The sequence below is a fragment of the Narcine bancroftii genome, chromosome 10, assembly GCF_036971445.1.
Source record: "Narcine bancroftii isolate sNarBan1 chromosome 10, sNarBan1.hap1, whole genome shotgun sequence".
Classification (NCBI taxonomy): domain Eukaryota; kingdom Metazoa; phylum Chordata; class Chondrichthyes; order Torpediniformes; family Narcinidae; genus Narcine; species Narcine bancroftii.
In genome coordinates, this window is record NC_091478.1 from 2,213,579 (window position 1) to 2,237,153 (window position 23,575).

The 23,575-nt window shown below is 39.0% G+C and overlaps 1 protein-coding gene across 20 annotated transcripts in view; it reads right to left on the bottom strand.

Annotated features, from left to right (window-relative positions):
- Positions 1-23,575, bottom strand: part of LOC138744075 (adhesion G protein-coupled receptor A1) — a 558,919-nt gene that overhangs the window by 228,391 nt on the left and 306,953 nt on the right. For all 20 annotated transcript variants that reach the window (XM_069899580.1, XM_069899579.1, XM_069899578.1 and 17 more), the window contains 3 exons: positions 19,931-20,095; positions 10,517-10,715; positions 574-723 (listed from right to left, as the gene is read on the bottom strand). In XM_069899580.1, the coding sequence (XP_069755681.1) occupies positions 574-723; positions 10,517-10,715; positions 19,931-20,095 (514 nt within the window). The remainder of the gene's footprint in view (positions 1-573; positions 724-10,516; positions 10,716-19,930; positions 20,096-23,575) is intronic.

Consider the following 23,575-nt stretch of genomic DNA (forward strand, 5'->3'; position numbering starts at 1 on the left):
CGTGGAAAACCCATGCAGACAAAAGGAGAACGTAGCAACAGTGCAGGATTCGGGGCTGTAATAGTGTTATATTAACTGCTACACTAACTATGCTGCCTGACAGATATAGATGGAAGAAGCTGGACAGAGAGGAAGAATGTAGTCAAGATAGGAAGAAGTAGGTTCATTAGGAAAGACCATCCAAAACATTGTGCTTACTGACCTAGTGCAACATGGAACAACAGGTGTGTGGATGTTCTCACGAAAGACGAGTTCAGGTGTGCGGAGGCTAAATTGTCTGTTTTGCTACTATTTTACTAGAGACGCCAAAGGTTTTTTTTCACAAGCATGTGTATGTGAGATTCAGATTTTCAGGATAATATGAAGTGAATGGTTTTCTCTGATCAATAAACGAGTTTAAAAATATTAAAATTAAAGATCACACCAGAAAAGAATAGAATCTGGAATCCTATTCCAGAAATCACGGGTGAAGCATACTCTATCAATAACTTTAAAAGGCAATTGATAAATAAGAAGATTCATGTGTATGAAGTGAAACATGTTCGGAATTCATTCATTCACAAAATACTTTACATCTTTGACTCGGTCCACGAAGATGATAAGTTTCTGAATCATTCTGGCCACAAAAATGACATCCATCATATCTGTGAAGCTTGTGGCGTCCCCAGTGTAGATTATCAGCTGCTGGGCACAGGCAAGAGCATTGGTGGCATTCAGTGGAATCTGAAATCACATGCATTGTTTTCAGTTGTTCAAAGTACAGAAAGGGTCATTCATGTTCACAGACATTAACCATCTAAAGTTTTAGAGCCAGCTTCAATTTAATTGTGAATTTCTAAAATTATGATAGGGTCACAAGCAGGAAATTAAATTTAACCACTTTTTAATGGGAAACATGAAAAAAAAGCCTTTATACACGGAAGTGCATATTTTATTATTCTTTGGGGGAGGGGTCATTCCTTTGATGCGCACAAATGGCCATGCACCTGACTCTGCTATTTAATCACTGCAGTTGTAGTCATATTTTCAATGTTTCACCTATTCAAGCACCAGCGCACTTACACATTTACGATTTTTATCTGTCTTTGAGAATAAAAATGTATTAAATTTTGAAGTCAGATGTCTATCATGACAAAACGAAAAGGAGATATCAGGCGAAGGAAACAATAGTATTGACAATGTTCCTTGTGCAAATTATCATCCAGAAGTATAATTCAGGGCTGAATAATCTATTGTAGCATTTGTTTAGGATTGTCCCTGCCAATCACAGACCTACACCAGTGACCTGTCCAGTATGTTATGAACTAACAGCCCTCTCAATTTTGGTAGGGACTAAAGAGATATGTTAGCACTAACAAAGGAACAGCAATGGGAAACTTTACCAGTTCATGGTAAATTCAAAATAACAGTTTTTATTACACCAATAATATCATAAAATTTCTGTGTGTGTGTGTGTGTGTGTGTGTGTGTGTGTGTGTGTGTGTGTGTGTGTGTGTGTGTGTGTGTGTGTTTGTGTGAAGCTCTGAAAAGTCCATTTTAAAACTTCAGCATCATTTTGGTCTTGCTTGAAGGTTTTAAATTTTCACTTCAGAAATAATTATGAGGCAATTTTACATCAAATCTTCGGGCCTCTTTAACTCATAATTCTTTTGATGATTTGTCTTTCAAAGAGATTTTTTCACACGAGTGTTTTCTTCTCTTGAATGAAGCCTTCGGAATCTGTGTTCCAATGTTGAAACTGCCATCTTTATCTTAAAGAGACAGTCAGAACTGCACTTATTTATTTCAAACCCATTTATTCTGTGTTCTCCTTTCTGTGGTCATGGGATTTAAAATGCAAATGCATTTGATGATGCTGAAGTCAACTACCATCATGGTATCATGGAGGACTACAGACTCTGCAATTGACAGAGACAGAGGAAAGTTCCCTTTGTGGCTTGGGCTGTACTCTGACAGACTGGCTTGTAAATTAATATCTCCCAGCTGCTTCAACCGATTTCATAAAATTCTCCAATGAATTGGACTTTCACTTTTGTTGATCATGGATAATATAAAGATTAATCAGGAGGTAGTGTTGGCTATATTAAAAAAGATCAAGGTAGATAAACCTCCAGGTCCTCACAAAATATTCCCTAGAACTATGAGGGAGGTTAGTGAACAAATAGTGGGGGGCATTGACAGAAATATTTAAAATGTCACTGGCCATGGGAGAAGTGCTGGAGGACTGGAGGGCGGCTTATGTTATTCCGCTGTTCAAAAAAGGATCTAAAAGTAGACCTGATAATTATAGACCTGTAAGTCTTTCGCCGGTGGTGGGTAAATTCAATGGAAAGAGTTCTTAGAGATGGTATATACAACTATTTAGAAAGACAGGGATTGATTCGGAATAGTCAGCATGGTTTTATACGTGGTAGATCATGTTTAACAAATTTTATAGATTTTTTTCAATGAGGTTTCTAAAAAGGTTGATGAGGGGAAAGCGGTGGATGGTGTCTATTTGGACTTTAGTAAGGCTCTTTTTTTAAACTTTGTTTAAAATTTTATGACATGAATAAAATAAAAATTACATTTAAAGAAATAATAAAAAATAAGATAATAAAAATTAGAATACTACATCATTAAACTACACAAATTAACCCCCCTAATAATTATAACACAACATTAATCATCTAATTTAAAATTAGTCCAACCCTCCCCCCAAAATAAAGAGTGAAGAATTAATTAACAATGTTGTAAATAAAATAATAAAACCCCACTTACAAAAAAAAGATAAAACTTAACAACAAAAAAAATTACAAACAACAAAAAAATCAATACTAAAATAATACCCTTAAACATATATTTAAATCAAACATAATATATGTATTTAACAAATGAAATCCACTTTAAAACTAAGTTCAAATATTAATCATATATCAACCACATATCTGTTATACAAAAAATCATAATTAATAATACATAAATACAGAATTTCCATTAATACCAAGTTTCCTTTATAATTCACCGAGAGAACAAAAACATCGCTTAGAAAAACAATCAGATAAACGTTTTATTCCCTTCTCCTCCCCTTATATAAAAAAAGGAAAAAAAAGCAAAAAAAGTTCAAACTCTTATAAAATTCTCCATATTCTTCATTTATAACATCTTCAAAATTCTCTATCAAAATTAACTTAATTTTATTAAACTCTTCTCCCTCAATGTATTTGTACTTAATTTTCTTCTTTCTCTTCTTATCACCTTTCCCCTCATCTTCCTCTTCATCTATTTCAACATCCTCAATTTTTGACTTATTATCTTCTGTGACATCATCCTCTTAAAAAAGAAAGAAAAAAGAGAAAAAATCCCCCTCCAAAAAAAAGAGAAAAAAAAGAGAGAAAAAAACCCTCCTAATTCCCTCTCAATTACAATCAGAAAACAAAGAGTTAAAAAAAATTATTTATTTAAAAAAAAAATTAAAAAAACCTTCACTTCTTAACCCAAAAATTAAAAAGAAAAAAAAAACAGGTCGGAGGTCACAACTACCTCCTCCTGTTTAAACCACCCAAAGTGGTAACTCCCCCAAAATATTGGGTGTGAGATAACTCACAGGTAGCTGATGACTTCTGGAAACTAGTGCCCACCCAGTTCTCTCTCCCAACTCCCATTTTATTAAACTATCATCATTATTTAAACTATTTAAACTCTTTTCAAAAAAAAGATAAAAGTTTTATTTTTTTAAATCAACATTACCACTTCGATCACCATTGCTTCCATTTCTTTTAAAAATCTGGATCCCACCTTACATCTCTACTCTCTTTGGAGACCTTGAAGGACTACATCGTTCCTGAAACTGCATGATTGGTAGAGACTAAGCAAAGTCCATAACCTCTTTAGGATTGTCAAAGAACTTTGGCTAATTTCCATCCTAAAAAATCTTCAGTACCGCAGAATACCTGAATGTTGCCCTATGTCTTTTTTTCCACAAACGTTCTTTCACAGAATTAAATTCGCATCGTAATAGCATAATATTAAATCTCCATCTTGAAGCTTTCTGAACATCTTGTGAACTCAAATATTCTAATAATAATAATGAATGATCCGAAACAAATCTAGCCTTATACTCCACAGATGTAACCCTATCCTGCAAATGTGCTGATATTAAAAAATAATCAATTCTAGAAAAAGAATTATGTTGCGAGGAATAAAAAGAAAAATCTTTCTCTGTAGGATTAACTCTTCCAAATATCAATTAAATTCAAATCTGCCATCATATTAATCACTTGGATTGCCATCTTAGACTTCTTGAGTACTTATCCAATAAAGGCTCCAACACCACATTCAAATCTCCCCCAACATCACATTAGAGTTCGATTGTCCAAGTAATAAAGACATATCCACAACAAAAGCTGTATCCTCAACATTAGGAGCATAAACATCAAGCAAAGTCCATGCCTCATTAAAGATTGTACAATTTAATTTTAATAATCTTCCACCATTTTTCTCTTCACTCTGTAACTAAAATGGTAGATTCTCATGTACCAAAATTGCCACACCTTTTGCCTTAGAATTAAACGAAGAATAAAAAACGTGCCCAACCCATTCACGTTTGAGTTTCAAATGTTCCTTATTTATTAAATGAGTTTCCTTTGCCATTGCGACCACCGTTTCTTCCATTTCTTCCAGAAATCAAATTCCCTTCTTGCAGCTCTGCCCTCTTTGGAGACCGTGGAGGACTACATCATTCCTGGAATTGCGTAATTGGTAAAGACTGAGCAAAATCCATAGCTTCTTTAGGATTATCAAAGAACTTTGGTTGATATCCATCCTGAAAAATCTTCAGTACCGCAGGGTATCTAAATGTTGCCTTATATCCTTTTTTCCACAATAATTCTTTCACAGAATTAAATTCACGTCGTTGAAACATAATTTCCTGACTCAATCCGGATAGAAGAAAACACGATTACTCTGAACCATCAAAGGAGATTTGTTTTGCTGTGCATTTCTAATAGCCATACGTAAAATAGTCTCTCTATCACAGTAATTTAAACAGCGAACCAGAACAGGTCTTGGATTCTGTCCTGAAAAAGGTTTCCTTCTTAAAGCTCTATGAGCCCGTTCCAATATTAAACCTTCAGAAAACTTATCTTGTCCCAACATTTGTGGAATCCATTCAGTGAAAAATTTTCTTGGATCTGGCCCTTTTATGCCTTCTGGCAAGTCGACAATTTTCACATTATTCCATCTGGATTGGTTCTCCAAATAATCAACCTTCTTTGCTAAATTTTTATTCTGAATCTGTAACGTTTCAATTGTTTTATTCACATCTTGCAATTGATCTTGTACATCAGATAATCCTTGATCACACATCTCAAGTCTTTCAATAGTTTCAACTTTAAAAGCTCCATAATCAGCCATCTGTTGAGTATTGACATCCACCATTGCATTAATCTTAGAAGTAAGATTATTCATAGAATCACCTAAATGCATCATTGAAGAAAATATCTTATGTTCAAGACTCTTGAAAAGTATATCAACATCAGTAGATCCAGACATGGTGGGATTCTGCTGTTCTTGTGGAATCAAAGTCTCAGTAGACATTGTTTGAAATACTGGCATCCGGCCAGCCCTTTGTTCTAAAGGCAGCTGAAAACGACCTTCAGAAAGACTTACGGAATCAGAACGGAGCTCCAAGGCCGAATTCTTCGCTTGTTTTCCTGGATCCATTTCACGCTGAGTCGTGGCTTTTTGTAAACAAGCAGGCTCAGATAATTTCGGAAAATATAATTTTTTAACAATCTGTTGATGTTTCCTTTTACTTTTTTTTAACAAATGTATCATTAGGTATTAATTCAACACCTCATACTATTTATAAACTTTTTAAAAACGTTTTAACGGGCACTTAAAGACAAAACAATAAGTTAGAGTCAGGAGAGGACTGGAAGGCACGTCTGTTCCTTACGCCATCTTGCCACGCCCCCCAACTTTAGTAAGGCTTTTGACAGGGTTCCGCATTAGAGGTTAGTAAGGGAGGTGGAAGTATTAGCTATTAATGATGAAGTAGTGAAATGGAGATGCCAGAGAGTAGTGGTGGAAAATTGTTTGTCGAATTGGAGGCCGGTGATGAGTGGAGTGCCTCAGGGATCGGTACTGGGTCCATTGTTGTTTGTTATAAATTTTAACGATCTAGATGATAGGGTGGCAAATTGGATTAGTAAATTTGCAGATGATTCAAAGTTTGGCTGTGTTCTGGACAGTGAGGAAGATTATCAAAGCTTACAGGGTGATATAGAACAGTTAGAAGTGTGGGCTGAACGATGGCAGATGGAGTTTAATATTGATAAATGTGAGGTGCAAATTTTGGTAGGACTAATCAAAATAGGACAAACTCGTTAAATGGTAGAGAATTGAGGAGTGCAGTGGAACAAAGGAATTTAAGAGTCATGGTACATAATTCCCTGAAAGTTTAATCACATGTGGATAGGCTGTTGAAGAAGGCATTTAGTATGTTGGCTTTCATAAATCAGAGTGTAGAACATAGGAGTTGGGATGCTATGTTGAGATTGTATGACATTGGTGAGGCCAAATTTGGAATACTGTAAGCAGTTAAAGGAAGGATATAAACAGAATAGAGAGAGAGCAAAGGAGGTTTACAAGAATGTTGCTGGGATTTCAGAGTTTGAATTACAGGGAAAGGTTGAACAGGCTGGGACTTTATTCCCTGGACTGTAGAAGATTGAGAGGTGATTTGATAGAGGTATTCAAAATGATAAGGGGGAAAGATAGAGTAAATGTAGACAGGCTTTTTCCATTGAGAGTGGGGGAGATTCAAACAAGAGGGCATGGATTGAGAGTAAAAGGGGAAAAGTTTAGGGGAAATATGAGGGGGAATTTTTTCCACACAGAGGGTGGTGGGGGTGTTTGTATTGGGAAGGGTTGTGGCTGTCTTGCGTCAGCACTGCCCCCTACCTAGTCGGAGGACACACCAGCTACCAATCAAGGTTTGGTTCTGCCCCACCCATTAGTGCTCACCTTGCTGTTGGTCATATGTAAATTACCTGGACTCCACTCTCCAGCCTGCCTGTACTTGGCCTGGGCCATTGTCTGTTGTAATTAGATTAACCCTCTCCCACTGAGCTATTGGCCCCCAGTAAATGATGTGGGATTGTTCCTCCAGCACTATAAAGGTGTCATGTGCTCTTTGTTCTCTCTCTTTTGCCAGCTTTGGACCATCCAGCTTCACTCCAGGCCTAGAAATGTGGAAGGGCGCTGGAGAAACTGTTGGTAAGGTGTGCACTGTTAAAAGGGTTGGGAGCGTTTAATTAGTGTCCCTTGTAGCATAGAGCCGTGTCTGCATGGAGTCGAGGGGGGGGGGGCATCGTAGTGATTTTTCCCTGATCATTGTATGTTCCAGTTCATTGTGCGTGTGCGTGCGTGTGCGTGCGTGTGCGTGCGTGTGCGTGCGTGTGCGTGTGCGTGCGTGCGTGTGCGTGTGCGTGCGTGTGCGTGTGTGTGTGCTCTGCATCAGTTGCCTTCTGTAAATAAAATCCTTCCCTACATCAAAACTGTGTTCAGAGTCCTTGCCTTTGAGACGTACCAAAGCCGTTTCCTTACTCATGACAGTGGAATGAACTTCCAGCAGAGGTGGTAGAAGCGAGATTGATGTTAATATTCAAGGAAAAGTTGGATAGGTATATGGACGGGAGAGGTGTGGAGGATTATAGCTGAATGTGGGTCAGTGGGACAAGGTGAGAGAAGATGTTCAGCATGGACTGTGCTGTAAATGGTTATATGATATTGAGTACTTATTTTGATGGAACATAATCTTACTGACAGGAGACAGGTTGGGAAGAATTGTAGTCAAGTATGAAATTAGTGGGTTTGTAGAAGATATCTGAAGATAGTTTACCTCCCGAAAAGACAGTGAGAGAGGGAAAGGGGAGAGAGTTGCCAGAGATACACCAAATGAATTTGAGGTCAGGGTAGAAATTGACAGCAAAGTGGATGAAATTGATGGGCACATCATGGTGCAGGAGGCTGCACCAATGTAGTCATCAATGCAACAGAGAAGAGTTGAAGAAACTTGCTTGTGTAGGTCTACAGCATGAATTGCTCCACATATCCAATGAAAAGACAGGTATAGCTGGGATTCATATAAGAACCCAGAGCTACACCTTTGATTTGGAGAATGTGGGATAAACAAAAGAAGCAATTATTGAAAGTGAGTTCCTCGAGGAACAATACTTATATTCTGCCTTGGCAGTCTCCAACCAGACTGCATCAATATTGGCCTATTATTTCTGTTAACCCCTCCTCAGTCTCTCTCTTTCTCTCATCCTTCTATACTACGGCTCCCCACCCATGTCCCTTCTTTTTTCTCTGTGAGAGCTATCTTTCTTAGCCTTCGATCACTTCTTAGCTTCTTTCTGTTCTACCCTCCCCCCAACCTGTACACACCTCTTATCTGCTCGCCTGTGCTCCTTTCCCCCTTCCTCCAACTTTTTATTCAGACATCTGCCTAATTTTCAGTACCTTTGATGAAGGGCCTAGACCTGAAATGTTAACTTCCTCTTTTTTTCCTATGAATGCTGCAAAACTTGGTGAGTTCTCCAGCACTTTTGTGTTCTTCCCTAAATATCTACCACCCATCTATTTAGGTTCCTCATTATTTTATACCTATTAAGTCTCTCTTCAGTTCCAGAGAAAACTATCCCAGCCTATCCAATCTTTTGTCACAGTTAAACTTTTCCAATACCTGCAATATCATTGTAAATGACCTTTACTTCCTTCTTCAGTACCATGACATCCTTCCTGGAAGGTGGTGACTGGTGGATGTGCTGGAAGTAGTTAAGTTCTGGCCCAACATGAGTTGTTTAAAGTTCTAGTGCAAACTTTTGGTTCTTATAATTCTTGCCTCACCCCATAAGATTTTGTTTGCTTTTTTAATCACTTTCAAGAGCTATCACGTCAACTTTAAGAATTTTTGCATATATGCTCTAAGAACTCTTTAGCCCCTTTCATACTTGCACCCCTGTAAATTGGCTGTTTAGTGTACTGGGATAGGAATGGGGATTTGGCTTTTCACACTTGACCATTTCTAACTGGGACACTGAACGCTTTTATACTTGCAAGAAGCCATCCCTGGGGTTAGGACTGTTCTACCTTCTACCAATGACATCATGACACTTCGAGCGATGGTGGACCTGCGCTAAATCTTGATCGATGAATTATGATCTAATATTTGAACAAAATGAATCATGCCTAATTATAACATAATTAAGCTTTATGTACAGCACAGAATGAGCCCTTCAGCCCCTGTTGTTGTTGTGCCATCCTATATAAACCTTGATAAGGGACTGTGGGGAAGTGCGAGCAATAAATAGTAATAGCAAACAATTTTTAAACAGGGTGGGAAAGTTGGTAACACTATAATGCACAATTTATATAATGTGGGAAAGTTGGTAGCACTATAGCATATAATTTATAAATACTATGGGGTAAAAGCAATGGCGGACCTGACCTCCCAGAATACCATGGATGCACAGAGCAATCATGGAGGGGTTTCTCTGCCACATGACATTCGAGGAAGTCAGGTCCGCCATCATCTTTTCCCATGGTCTTTATAAATTGTGCGCTATAGCGCTACTAATTTTCCCATACTGTTTAAAAATTGTCTGCTATTGCTATTTATTTATTCTCTCTCTCTCTTTCCCCCACTGCAACCTTTCCATGGCAAAGTTTATACCTTCATTTTAATCTTTTCTTTCTTCATGTTCCTGCACTCACACAAAAACATGGGTCATTTCAATCTCATAATGCAATTACCCATTTCACACATCTGATTGTAACTCCGGCATCTGGAGACACCGGGAATTGTACTAGGGGTTGAGGCTGTCAATCCCCGATATGAGATGATGTCATCTGATGGTGGTGTTGAGCTGATTTTGCTTTCATACTAGACCCTTTAAAGGCCATTAGCGGTTAATTCCTGGGATCATTTACAAGTCTGAAAGGGGCTTCTGTGTCATTCAGTGCCCTTCCATTTACTGAAATTTCCTTTTCCAAGTTTTTTATTTTATTTATATTCTGACCATGGTGCACTTTACCAAATGCATAACTTAACGCTTCTCTGGATTAAATTCCACTTGCCATTTTTTTGTCCAACTGACCAGATCTTCTTTATCTTCCTGCAATCTAAAGCTTTCCTCCTCATTATCAACAGCATGGGCAGTTTTTGTATCATCTCCACACTTTTGTTAATCATGCTCCCTACATTAAGGTCAAAATTATGAACACATAACAAAGAAGAATGAACCAGGTACCCTTCCACTAACAAAAAAAATCTGTGAATTGGTCACTCGACCAATTTTGGGACCAATTTATCATTCTCCCAAGGCCTGTTTATGTGAGACCTTGTCAAAAGCCATGTTAAAATATAGATATTCATAATTGGGAACTCAAGTCTTTAAAATATGCTGTACCACCTAATTCAATCAAAGCATTTTTCTGAATGTTATGTGGCCATGCAATAAGTTCTTACCTGGCTGAATCTATGAAGCACTCGTGTAATTTCATTTGCATAAGCACACTGACTATAATTCCCTTTTGTCCATTGGCCAGTCCTGTCACATTTCCGCCAGGCTTTGCCCTGTTGATGGTCTTCATAATAAGGTGCAGATACAAATGGGTAATGAATACAGGCATAATATGCTGTTATACCTGCCAGCGTTCGAGGCCATCTGCAAAAGAAAAATGAAGGATTATTTCATTCATGCTTGGACAGTTATTATAGAGGTGAACTTTTGAAATAACCTTGCAGGATGGAATATAGAACATTTGTTTTTAATTCAAAAGATTTAATAATTCCATTCATAACTTTTGGGTATAATAGTGTAATGCTTATATTATTCTGATTTAATGTTATTAGGAAATAGTTCAGAAGTTTGGTAAGTTGTTGCTTATATTTGTCACCTTTAGAGGTCGCATAAGAGGAGGTGAAAATTGGGGTAGGGGATTCTTTGATATGGCAACTGTGTAAAAGGTTAAAGAACTTGAAGGTGAAACTCGATATCACATCTCTATGCAATCCACTGTAAGAAGGGAAATAGGATAAGCTTATTTATACTCTACCAAAGAATTTTCATTCTGCTGTGAATAGTACATTATATCAAAGTCTTACCACATGGAATGCTAAGATCATAAAAACACACACTTATTTGCATATTGCTTCCTGCTTCCTCTTTAGTCTAGTTTTCATAACTTTAGCACAAACATCTAACAACTCCGATGGATAACTGCAATAAACAATTATATTAGGATTCAACAGGAAGAGTCCAATCTGTTTGCTTTTCTGCATTCTCTTTGTTCTCCCATCAACTTCCCTGTTCCTTATGAAACCCAGTGCTGTTCATATTCTTGTCTCCTTATTTATGGAATAATGTTAGTGCGTGGAAAGCACTTCAGAGATCATTTACTAAACTATTACTTGAATTAATTAATTTTATGAGTGGAGGTTGAAAAAGATGGGCATATATCCAGTGGAATTTAAAGGAATGAGCAATAACTTAATTGAAACATAGAAACATAGAAAATAGGTGTAGGAGTCAGCCATTTGGCCCTTCAAGCCTACACCGCCATTCATTATGATCATGGCTGATCAGTATCCGGTTCCTGCTTTCTCCCCGTACCCCCTAATCCCCTTGGCCTTAAGGGCCAAATCTAACCTACACTTAAATATTGACAGGGAACCAGCCTCAACTACTTCCTGTGGCAAAGAATTCCACACACATATACCACTCTCTGAGAGAAGAAATTTTTCCTTATCTCAGTCCTAAAAAACTTCCCCCTTATCCTTAAACTATGGCCCCTGGTTCTGGTTTTTCCCAGCATTGGAAACAACCTTCCTGTGTCTAGCCTGTCTAAACCCTTAAGAATTTTATAAGTTTCTATAAGATCCCCCCTCAATTTTCTAAATTCCAGAGAATACAAGCCTAGTCTATCCAACCTTTCTTCATTTGCGAGTCCCTCCATCCCCAGTATCAGCCTAGTGAACCTTCTCTGCACCCCCCTCCAAGGCAAGGATATTCTTCCTCAGATAAGGCAACCAAAACTGCATGCATTACTCCAGGTGTGGTCTCACCAAGGCCCTGTAACAGCTGCAGCATGATCTCCCTACTCCTGGACTCAAATCCTCTCGCTATGAACACCAACATACCATTCGGCCCCTTCACCACCTGCTGCACCTGCATGCCCACTTTCAACAAATGATGCACAGCAACACCCAAGTCTCGCTGCATCTCCCCTTTTCCTAAACTGATAGTATTTAAATAATAATCCTCTTTCCTGTTCTTACCTCCAAAGTGAATAACCTCGCATTTATCCACATTATACTGCATCTGCCACGTCCTGGCCCCACTCGCTTAACTTGTCCAAATCACTCTGCACTCTCCTAGCATCCTCCACACAGCTAACCCTGCCACCCAACTTCGTATTGTCTGCAAATTTCGAGATACTGCTATCTATTCCCACATCTAAGTCGTTGATATATATCGTAAACTGAACCCTGCTAGTCACTGGCTGCCATTCTGAAAAGAACCCATTTAATCCTACTCTCTGTTTCCTGTCCCTCAACCAATTCTCTATCCACCTTAATACCATACCTCCTATACCGTGCTCTTTAAGTTTATACGTTAGTCTTTTGTGCGGAACCTTATCAAACGCCTTACTAAAGTCCAGATATACCACATCCACTGGTTCTCCCCTCTCCACTCTACTGGTTACACCCTCAAAAAACTATTAGATTCATCAGACATGATTTCCCCTTCACAAAACCCTGCTGACTCTGTGCGATGATACAGGCAAGTTTGTCAGGGATTTTGATAGGATAGATATGGAGAAGATATTCTTCCTTGTTCTTACATCTCCTCACATTGTTAGAAACTATTATTTGAAACCTCTTCTGCTGATATTTGTTTCTATCTTTCATAATGAAATTTCAAGCTTCAACTTTTGAGTTCATTTCCGATTGAAGGTTTCTACTTCAAAACAAAAGAAAATTGTCAGCCACATTTCCTCTCTGGTGCATGAAATATGCTTTCCATTTATTGTTGTGATGCTTTACAAATTTTCAATCTTTTTTTCATTCCTCAAACATCATTGTAACCATCAGCTTGCTGTTTCCTGCAGCTTGCTCATTCATCCTGCAGCTTTTCATCATTGCATGCAATTGTCTGCTTGCTAACTGCTTGGGTGAGGTTTATAAACTCTGGTGTGTGAATGGCTTCTAAATCTTCTTGCAGCCAAGTCTACGACCGTTGCTAAAACAGTTTCTCTGAACAAGTTAATGGTGTCCACTTTCCTGATTGTTGGTGCATGTTTGTAGCCCATAATTAGGATATATCACTGGACACAACATACTCTGCAGGACACCTGGTAGTACAAGATGTTGACCATGTTATTTGCTACATCAGCCCATCTCTGAACATGCTGCCTGTTGGACCCAATTGACAAGCCCTATGTCTGATTCCAAAAGTGATCACAGCTCTCAGCTTCTATTGTGGCTACAAAGGCTGAAGATATTACAGCTTTTCACATCTCGATGCCAAAAACTCAAGTCTTACCTTGTTCCACTTAGTCAAGGTATTCTACAATGAAAAAGTCCATGCTTTTCCCATTCCACACAAGTTGCAAGTTCACTTACCATACAATACAAACATGTGGCTAGAAATGAAATTGTGGAATGCCACAAATTTGTGTTACGAGATCCATTTTTCATTGAAAAATGAGATATACAAGAAAAGACATGGCATTACTGTGGGTTGTGTGTCAGTCAAAATTCTGGAAATAGTATGTACTCATGCTTTGTATTCCACCTGGAACTACTGGTGCTCAGGGCATGCAAAGTTGCCATACACATATTGAGCTTGGAGACTGTGTCAGCATATTTAGGAGATCTGCCAATCATACCTCCTCACTATGATCTGCCAATACAACAAAGATTTGGAATTCCACCAAGCTCTGCCACCTTCCGGCTGACCAGCAACACAGGGGCACCCCAAGACTGTGCTTAGCTCCTGCCCTCTTCCCTGTACACTCATGCCTGTCTGGCCAACTTTGTCTCTGACATAATCTATAAATTCTCTGACGGCACCAACATTGTTGGCCGAATAACTGGAAATGCTGAGTCAGAATACAGGATGGAGATCCAGAATCTTCCCTCCTCTTCATTTCTACACCATCAGCAACTCTATGTTTTATCTATTGCTTCTAATATGCATTAAAATTAATGCACATTATCATCCTGTTTGCTCTAATTGGCTGGGAAAACTGGAACTAAAATGCTAATGGATAATGCATCTCATACAGATATGCTGCCAAGACACAAAGGGAAAACATTGGTCTTCGTGGATTTTAGTAAGGCATTTGACAAGGTCCCCCATGAGAAACTCATCCAGAAAGTTATAAGGCCCGGGATCAGTGGAATCTTGGCTGTGTACATAAAAAATTGTCTTAAAGGAAGAAAGCAGAGAGTAGTAGTAGAAGGAAAGTATACTGCATGGAGGTTGGTGACTTGTCGAGAGATCTGTTCTGGGACCCCTGCTCCTTGTGATTTTTATAATGATCTGGATGAAGAGGTGGAAGGATGGGTCAGTAAGTATGTGGATGACACAAAGATTGGAGGAGTTGTGGATGGATTAGACAAGATGCAGAGTTGGGCGGAAAAGTTGCACATGGAGTTCAATCCAGTTTAAGTGTGAAGTAATGCATTTTGGAAGGACAAACCAGAAGGCTGAGTACAGGGTTAATGGTCAATTACTTAAGAGTGTGGATGAACAGAGGGACCTTGGGCTGCAAATCCATACATCCTTCAAGATCGCCGCACAGGTTGATAGGATAGTTAAGAAGGCCTAGGGGATGCTGGGATTCATTAACAGGGGAATTGAGTTCAGGAGCAGAAAGGTCACGTTGCAACTCTGCAAAACTTTGGTAAGACCACACGTAGAGTATTGTGTTCAGTCTAGAAGGATGTGGAAGCTCTGGAGAGGGTGCAGAGGAGATTTACCAGGATATTGTCTGGATTGGGAAACGTCCTATGAGGCAGGGTTAACAGAGCTGAGACTTTTCTTTTTGGAGCATAGAAGGATCTGATAGAGATTTATAAGATTATGAGAGACATAGATAGGGTGGACAGCCAGCACCCATTTCCCAAGGCAGAATCAGGAAACACCAGTGGATATCTGTACAAAGTTAAGGGAGGGAAGTTTAGGGGAGACATAAGGGGTTTTTTTTATACAGAGTTATGGGTGCCTGGAATGCCTTGCTGGGGTTGGTGGTGGAGGCTGAAACATTGGGTGCATTTAAGAAACTCTTAGATACATGGATGAAAGAAAAACAAAGGTTATGAGATAGGGAGGATTTAGTACTTTTTTTTAGAAAGGAATATATGGCTCAACACAACATTGAGGGCCAAAGGCCCTGTACTGTGCTGTATTGTTCTGTGTATCTCCACATTGGGAAATTAAACAATCCTTTCCCCCTTTGTTTCATCTGCAATGATATTGATTCTTAAAGTTTTCTTATACATATCAAAATGAGCATCCTCTTTTCATTTTTAACATGCATACATTTTATATGTTCAGTCTATTAAAAATGTATGTTCCATGTAATGTACAATTATTCATGGAACTGCAGTTGTAAATTCAATAACATTATTAGGCCTGTGATGACGTTATGTCAAGAATGCCAATTCTTCATTCATTGTTAAACTAAAATTACCACAGGACATTATGATCTTGAAACTGCAGTTATATTTTATTTTGCAGGTTTTCTTTGAAAACCTAGAGTCATTATCTGAACACAGATTCAACATTAATCAGGATAAAATTAAAAATAAAACCACTGATCACTTGCATCTACGGTATTTTTAATCAATTCTCCTGTTCCTCAATTTTTGAAAGAAATTCCTGAAAAATCACGGGTCTCAGAAAGAATGTTGCTTAAGATGACTTGAGATGCTTTCCAAATCATTCAAAACCATTTCTGTTTGTGACATGGTTGGATTTGGATTTGTGAAAATCTTCCATTGCTCACGATTGTCATATTCACAGCTGTTTACTCTTCTCAAATTGCTGCAAAGTACGGTTGTGGTTAGTCCAGCCTCCTGACTTTCATTAATCTCAGTATTCCCAAATGCTGACTTCACACCTGTCACATCATCCAGTCTAACAACCATTACTATAATCTCAGGTTCTGTCGGAGCACTACACTCTGGTATAAACGTGTTCCTTCATTGGATTGACTAAAATGTATGTTTCATTTGCTTTCTTGATTTTTCATCTCAGTGATTATCACAATCATCCTGACCTTCAATATTCCTTATTCAATATCTCCTTCCCCTTCAACTGAAACTCTTCTCTACTGTTAAAAAGTGCTTTCAAGAAGTTCAATGACCTCCCTCAGGCTAGGTTTTGTTTTACCCTCATGGCTTCAAAATTATGTTTTCCTCATTCCATTCTCATTTCCTCTCTTCTCTAAATTAACCCTATTTGTTGATATTTAAAAAGAGATGAGATTAATTTTTCTTGTACTGTCAGTTTTTCCAATAATCTTGCAATTATCAAGTGAGCACATGCTAAGGTTATTGTGTTTTGCAGTGTTGTTCCTTGTTGGAATAATTAGTTTATTTTTTCAGTAAAGTACCTATAACTGCCATTTTCTGCATGATATCTAGAATAATGGTTTTAATTGAATCCTTTTAAAGATTCATTTATTCCTACCATTATTGCTTCCTGTTTCTTTTTTATAACTTCTATGTGACAGTATTGTATATACAAATAGGTTACAAATTTTCAGTGCAACACTGATGAGACAACTTTATCTTAATTTAATATGAATAAATATAATCTGAGAATTGAAATCCTGATGTAAAGGCAAAAGGGAGTAATGAAAACTTGCAAAATGTTCAGTTGCAAGTAAAGTGAACAGTGAGGAGGATCGAGACAAACCCAAAGAAAGTTGGGAGACTTAAAATGATCAGAAAAGGCATTATATAAAATATATCCGGCTCAAAAGTGTTGATGCCTCTAATAATGTGCAATAGAGCCACGGAAGCAGTTCTTTATGAGGAGAGCGAACCTATGGTACTTCGCAAAGTTTTAGTCAACCCCAAACTCAGAGCAGGAGAAAGATTGAATTGCCATGAACATGCACACACCAGGTGCTTGTTGGTATGAAGCCGAAAACATTGGCAAGATCTTGATGAAGAGTTCCAGTCCAAAATGTTGACAAGTCTTTTTTCTCCTACTGAAGTTGCTCGACCCTCTGAGTTCCCCCAGGAAATTGTTTTTAGCTTCAGCTTCTTCAGCCTTTTTTCATCCCTGGAACCTCTCTTGTAACTATTGTCTGTTCCCTCTTCACTTGCCCCTCAACCTATCTTGACACCATTAAGGATTTGTGCAAATTTCCACTCAGATTTCACTGTGCCTGTAAACTCTCATTTCTCCCTAATGATTGTGCATTTGGTTATTCCAAGCTCTTAATGAAACTGATTGCAGGGAGTATTGGCCAATGCTGCTTTTCACCATGTGCTGCAGCAGCCTAGAGTGGCTGGCAAAAGTGAAGGAATTTGAAATGGGCTGTTCCGAATGCAGGGACACCTAGTAAAAGGTGTCAGCCTTGGCTCAATGGGGGCAGTTTCAACTCAGATTCAGAAGATCACAAGTTCACAAGCAACTATTTCCAGCCCAATCAGTCCATCTGTATCATCAGTAATGATGGGATTTCTCATTGTCATTGACATTAAGCAGCACTCACTCACCAATAACCTACGCATCAGAACCTAGCCAAAAGTAAGGTGAGAGTGACTGTCCTTTACATGAAAACAATATTTAGCTAAGGCACCCTGGGAAAATATCCTATATAGGCATCAGAAAACAGCCCATCATTCAGAATCCCAGCTCATACAGTCGAGTTCAATCATTCAGCACCTAAACATGTCTGTAGGGATTTATCAGGGTGTGTCCGAAGCCCAACCATCTTTGATACTTCTACGTCCTTCCATCATAAAGTCAAAAATGTGCATGTTTGTTGATCATTACACAGTTCAATTCCATTGGCAATTTTTCAGCCAATCAAGCAGCCAATACCTGCACAAAACAAGATCTAGAAAACATGGAGGCACAGACTGACAAGTGGTAAGCAGTGGTGGGCAATGATCATCTCCATCAAGAGGATTAGCATGGCTGACAAAATCATCTCCACAAGTTGCATAAAGACTATAACTGCACACACTGGTCAAAGAATGGGATATTCTGTGATTCACTCCCTGACATCCTGAGCATTTCCGACCATCCACTGGACTCAAGTCAGATGTAGGATGACTTATACTCTCCATTTGATTGAAAGAGTGCAGCACCAACAACTATCAAAACCAAGCAACTAGATGGACTGGCACCTCAGCAACTATCTTAAACATTAAATCCATCTGCATTGGTGCAGAGTGGCTGCAGCTGTATCAGCTACAAATGCATCATATAACTCACTCTGAGTGCCTTGAAAGCACCTCCTAAATTCTCTAGGTCTACTATCAAGAGAAGCAGGTGCATGGTCTACCTACAGGTTCTGCTCCTGGTTGCATATTGTTCTGAATTGGAACTATATTAAGTCTACTCATGGAACTGTCTACCGGGAATACAAGTGGAAAATCTTGCACTGAAACCCAAGTCCTGGACATTAATTAAAAACATCCCACTTCAGGGTTAAGAACATCAAGTGAGCGAATGCTTCTTTGCTGGAATCAGAGATCATTGCAATTTGTGGCATTTAAGAGTCAGGACCTACTACCCATCCCTCATTCCCCTTAATTATGTGATCATATACCTCCCACTGTGACAAATACAGACCAACTATGTGGATAACAGAGGGCAGTTACAAATTAAACTCATTAGTGAGTCTGAAGTCACATATGGGCCAGATCAGGGAGAATGGTTGATTTCTTCTCTGGGAGGACATCAGTGAGCCAGATAGCATTTTATCATCTTGTGGCTGGACACTCCCACAGTGGCATTTTAACAGCACTGACTTATTTCTCATTGCTGCTGTCTAAGCAACTGATGAGGTTTTAATGTTTCTTAAAAGCAGTATAGCACAACACCAATTTCTTCAAGTAAGGATGTCCCTCAAGATCATAAGGTGATTTGGCCATTTAGCTTGCACTGTTGTTCCACAAGATCTTGAGTAATTCAACATTCTCACACATTCATCAAAAATTAATCTCAGTTTTGAATATATTCAATCATTCATTCAGAACAGTTTAGAGAATGCCAAAGATTTGCAGAGAAGATATTCTTCAGCATCTCACAATTAAATTGCTTTTGAAACTGAACTCTTTGATCCTAAAAATTCCACATGAAGGGAAACATCCTCTCAGCATTTACTCTGTTAAGCCTCCTAAAAATGTGATGCTGGTAAAAGGGCATCTGGTTCACTGATATCCTCCTAGAGAAGAAATCTACCATTCTACCTAATCTAGTCTATATGTGACTTCAAACTCACTAGTGACATTAATACAAACTGCCCTCTGCTATCCACAAAGTTGGGCTGCAATTGTACAGGTGGGTGGATTATTCTGACTTCCAATAAATACAGATCTAATCTGTTCAACCAATCCTTGTAAGGCAATTGCTCCATTGGTGAGATGATCTTCGGCCATCTTCTCTGAACTGCCTTCAATAAGAATATATCTTTTCCGACATTCAGGACCAAAATTTTATATGCAGACTAACTAATGCCTTGTATAATTATATCAAATTGTATTCTCTAACCCCTTGAAATAATAGCCAGCATAACCCTCACGTTGGCAATTAGCTGTTGCACCTACATGCTTTCTGAGTCTTGTTTGTGAGGACCTTGCAAAGTTGCATGGAAATTCATACAACTATTTCACGGTATCACATACCTGAATTCCCCTTTATTGTTAGTGATCAGCTCTGCTGAACAGTATGGTGCAGCTATTTCCAATGCCACAATCTCCACCTTCTTAGTGCGGTTTCCACGGGAGGTAGTGATAAAGCACTCCCACTCTCCAGAAGCTGCGACATCAATGTTCGACAGGATCAGCTCACTGTGTGTATATACAAACAACAAAAAGATATCATTATGACTTTGGAGACTTTAAGTTGATTTTGACAGTAAGTGTCTTTTCACAAAGTACTCTTACCATGATCACTTAAGTTACTACCTTTTAAGCTTTTAAAATCTGCACGCTATCAATCATATCACAGCCAAACATTTTATGTACCTTTTCAATTAAACACACACCAGAGTAACAGGCCCTCCCTTACATTTTTGAAGGGTGGGAGAAAATCGGAGCACCTGGAGGAAACCCACGCAGACATGGGAAGAACATACAAACTCCTTGCAGACAGCACCAGATTTGAACTTGGGTACCTGGCGTAGTAACAGCGCTGCGCTAACCCCTAGTATCTAAAGTGAGAACAGAGAGTGCACAGAACCATTAACCATTGCATCTTTTATGATTCACTGGAAGTGAGTTGTTGACCATATTCTTGCTGTTTTGATTCTGAAATGATGCTAATGAAAATTCTAAAGGTTTAAAAAGCAGTAAAATGTTTAAACTGGAGGGACTAAGTTGAGCAGGAACACATGAATACACAAATTTTCACATCCTTAATTTAACTTGTGTGTAGATTCAGCAATCAATATCATTGGTATTTCACAGAAGGTAGAATATTGGCCATGAAACAGATGTTGTCCTGGGTAAACTTGTACCTCTCACTTTGTTCGTTTTAGATTGGTCACAATCTAAAAACCGAAAGAAAACAGAGACACACGCCGAGAGCAGTTCAGTTTATACAAATGTTTATTACTAAATCTAAAGCTGAATTCAAACTACAATATGCAAGCCTTTCCCAATTCTACTTATCAATGCCTGGACTGGTCCCAACTGCCGAAGCGAGGCAACGACTGCACACTTGGAGTAGGTTGTCGGGGCGCCGGGAGCAGCTTCTCCACCTCCCCCGGCCGGGACGTTCTTCTTCTTGCTGAGAGATGTTGCCACCTCTCGGAGAGTCTCAAACTTCAGCAGCGGGACCATGGCTTATATTACCCAAAAACTGCTTACTCAAGCAGCTATTCCCAATAAGCGAGCAAGCTAGCACGCCTAGGCTTCTATCGAATAACACAACTTTCTAGCTTATCACTTTGAATACTATGGTTTATTTTGCTTCAAGGTTAGGTCGCTGTCTGACAGTCTGTGACCAATATACTAACAAGCAGGAAGATTAAACGTTCTTGGTACACAGCTGTCTTTTTGTCAGATAACTGGATCTCTGGGCCCCATGGTGGAATTTAACTTGTGTCTGCTGAGTCTCAAAGCAGGTTACTGATTCTCAGCCTTGCAGAAGCAAAAACATGGTTTAAATCCTCCAATACAAATGTATAGTTGGATATCATTTTAATATCTTGCACATAGATTTTAGTACAAAATAAACAATGATCTAATATTATGTAGGATATTTCCATGCCACGCATTGAGAGAAATCCATTAGGAGGCTTGCACAGGGTGTGGGTGGATTCAGCAGGATCCACTGGTGTTTCAGAATTTCAGATTTTTGTTGGCTAATTGTTGAATATTTCCAACATTTTCTGTTTTGTAAGCCATTATAGCCATTAATGAAGTGATGTTTCATTACGCAATGAGTTAAATATTTTCTATGCCGCTTTGAGGGGAACCCAACAATGCCTCCTAGAATTTCTCCAAAGGCTGAATACCCTGTGAGAGCTGTCTCTGAGGCTGACATCAGAACACCTTTCAAGAGGGTGAACCCTCACAAGGCATCAGGCCCTGATGGCATACGTGGCAGGTTCTGAAAATCTGTGCTAACCAACAAGCTGGAGTGTTCACAGACATTTTCAATCTCTCATTGCTGCAGTCAGAGGTTCTCACCTGGTTCAAAATGGCATCAATTATCCTGGTGCCCAAGAGCAGAGAGAGCTACCAACTATCACCAAGTAGCATGAACATCAATGAAATGCTTTGAAAGATTGGTGTTTGACCAGAATTAACACAAACCTACGCAAAGGACTGGTCCCACGGCAATTTGCCTATCGTCACAGTCGCTCCACAGCAGATACAATATCGCTGGCTCTCAACTCAGCTCCTGATCAGCTCAAAAAAAAAAAGATGGCTGCTCTTCATCAACTACAGCTCACCTTTCAACACCATTATTAGTGCTGGTCAACGAGCTCCAAATCCTGGGCATCTGAACCCCTTCCTCATCAGAAGAACACAGTCAGACCAAATTGGAAACAATGTCTCCTCCTCACTTACTATCAACACAGGCACACCGCAAGGATGAATACTTAACCCACTGCTCTACTCACACTACATTCATGATTGTGTGAAATTCCAATGCTATCTACAAATTTGTCGATGACACCACAGTTGTTGGCAGAATCATAAACGCAATGTGGAAGTGTACAGGAGGGGGATAGATCGACTCATTGATTGGTGCCACACCAACAACCTTGCACTCAACATCAGCAAAACCAAGGAGATGATCGTGGACTAAGGAGGAAATCAGGAGAACACAAACCAGGGCTCATCGAGGGCTCAGTAGTGGAACGAGTCAAGAACTTCAAACTCTTGGGTGTCAACATCTCCATGGATCTGTTCTGGATCATGTCGATGCAATCACAAAGAAAGCTTGGCAGTGGCTATACTTTGTGAGGTGTTTGAGGAGATTTGGTATGTCACCAAAGACTCTCGAAAACTTCCACAGGTGTACATTGAGGGCATTCTAGCTGTTGTATCACTGTCTGGTATGCAAAGCTCAGGACAAGAAAAAAACCTCAAAGGGTTGTTAACTGAGCTTGCAAAATCATGGGCACTAGACCATTCCATTGACAACATCTACAAGAGGCACTGTTTGAAGAAAGCAGCCTCTATCCTCAAGGACCCCCATGCCCTCTTCATTCTGCTGCCATCGGGAAACAGGAGCCTGAAGACGAGCACTCAGCAGCACAAGGACAGCTTCTTTCCCTCAGCCATCGCATTCCTGAATGAGCAATAAACCAAAGACACTGCTTTACTTTGACTTTTTGTGCAGTTTTTATTTATTTCGTAAGGTGGTTTATACAAATGTTTGCACCGTGATGCGGCCACGAAACGATTAATTGCATGACTTTTTCATTACAATAAATTCTGATTCTGTCTTATTTTGGATCTGGAGCATTTGCCTTCACCCTCTTTGGATTGCTTAATACTGCATAATATGGGAATAGAGCATCTGCACAAAATAAATGATTTATCATTACCTTCATAGTCTGTGTTTTGGTCTTCAAGTATGATATTTCAATTGGACCTAAAGATTACTGGAACAGAAATACTTTTCAGTTATATATGCAACAAGGTTGGTTTGAGAAATTCAAGGGAGACAAAATAACAATCCATCATGTTCTGCATTCTTGCCAACATGGTCAGTATTAGGAGGTCTGGTGCCTCTTCAGCTGGTGTCCAGTTTTGAAGAATGAAGGCATTGTCTCTGGCAAGTGTAGAATCTACCCCAGCTGTTCAAAAACT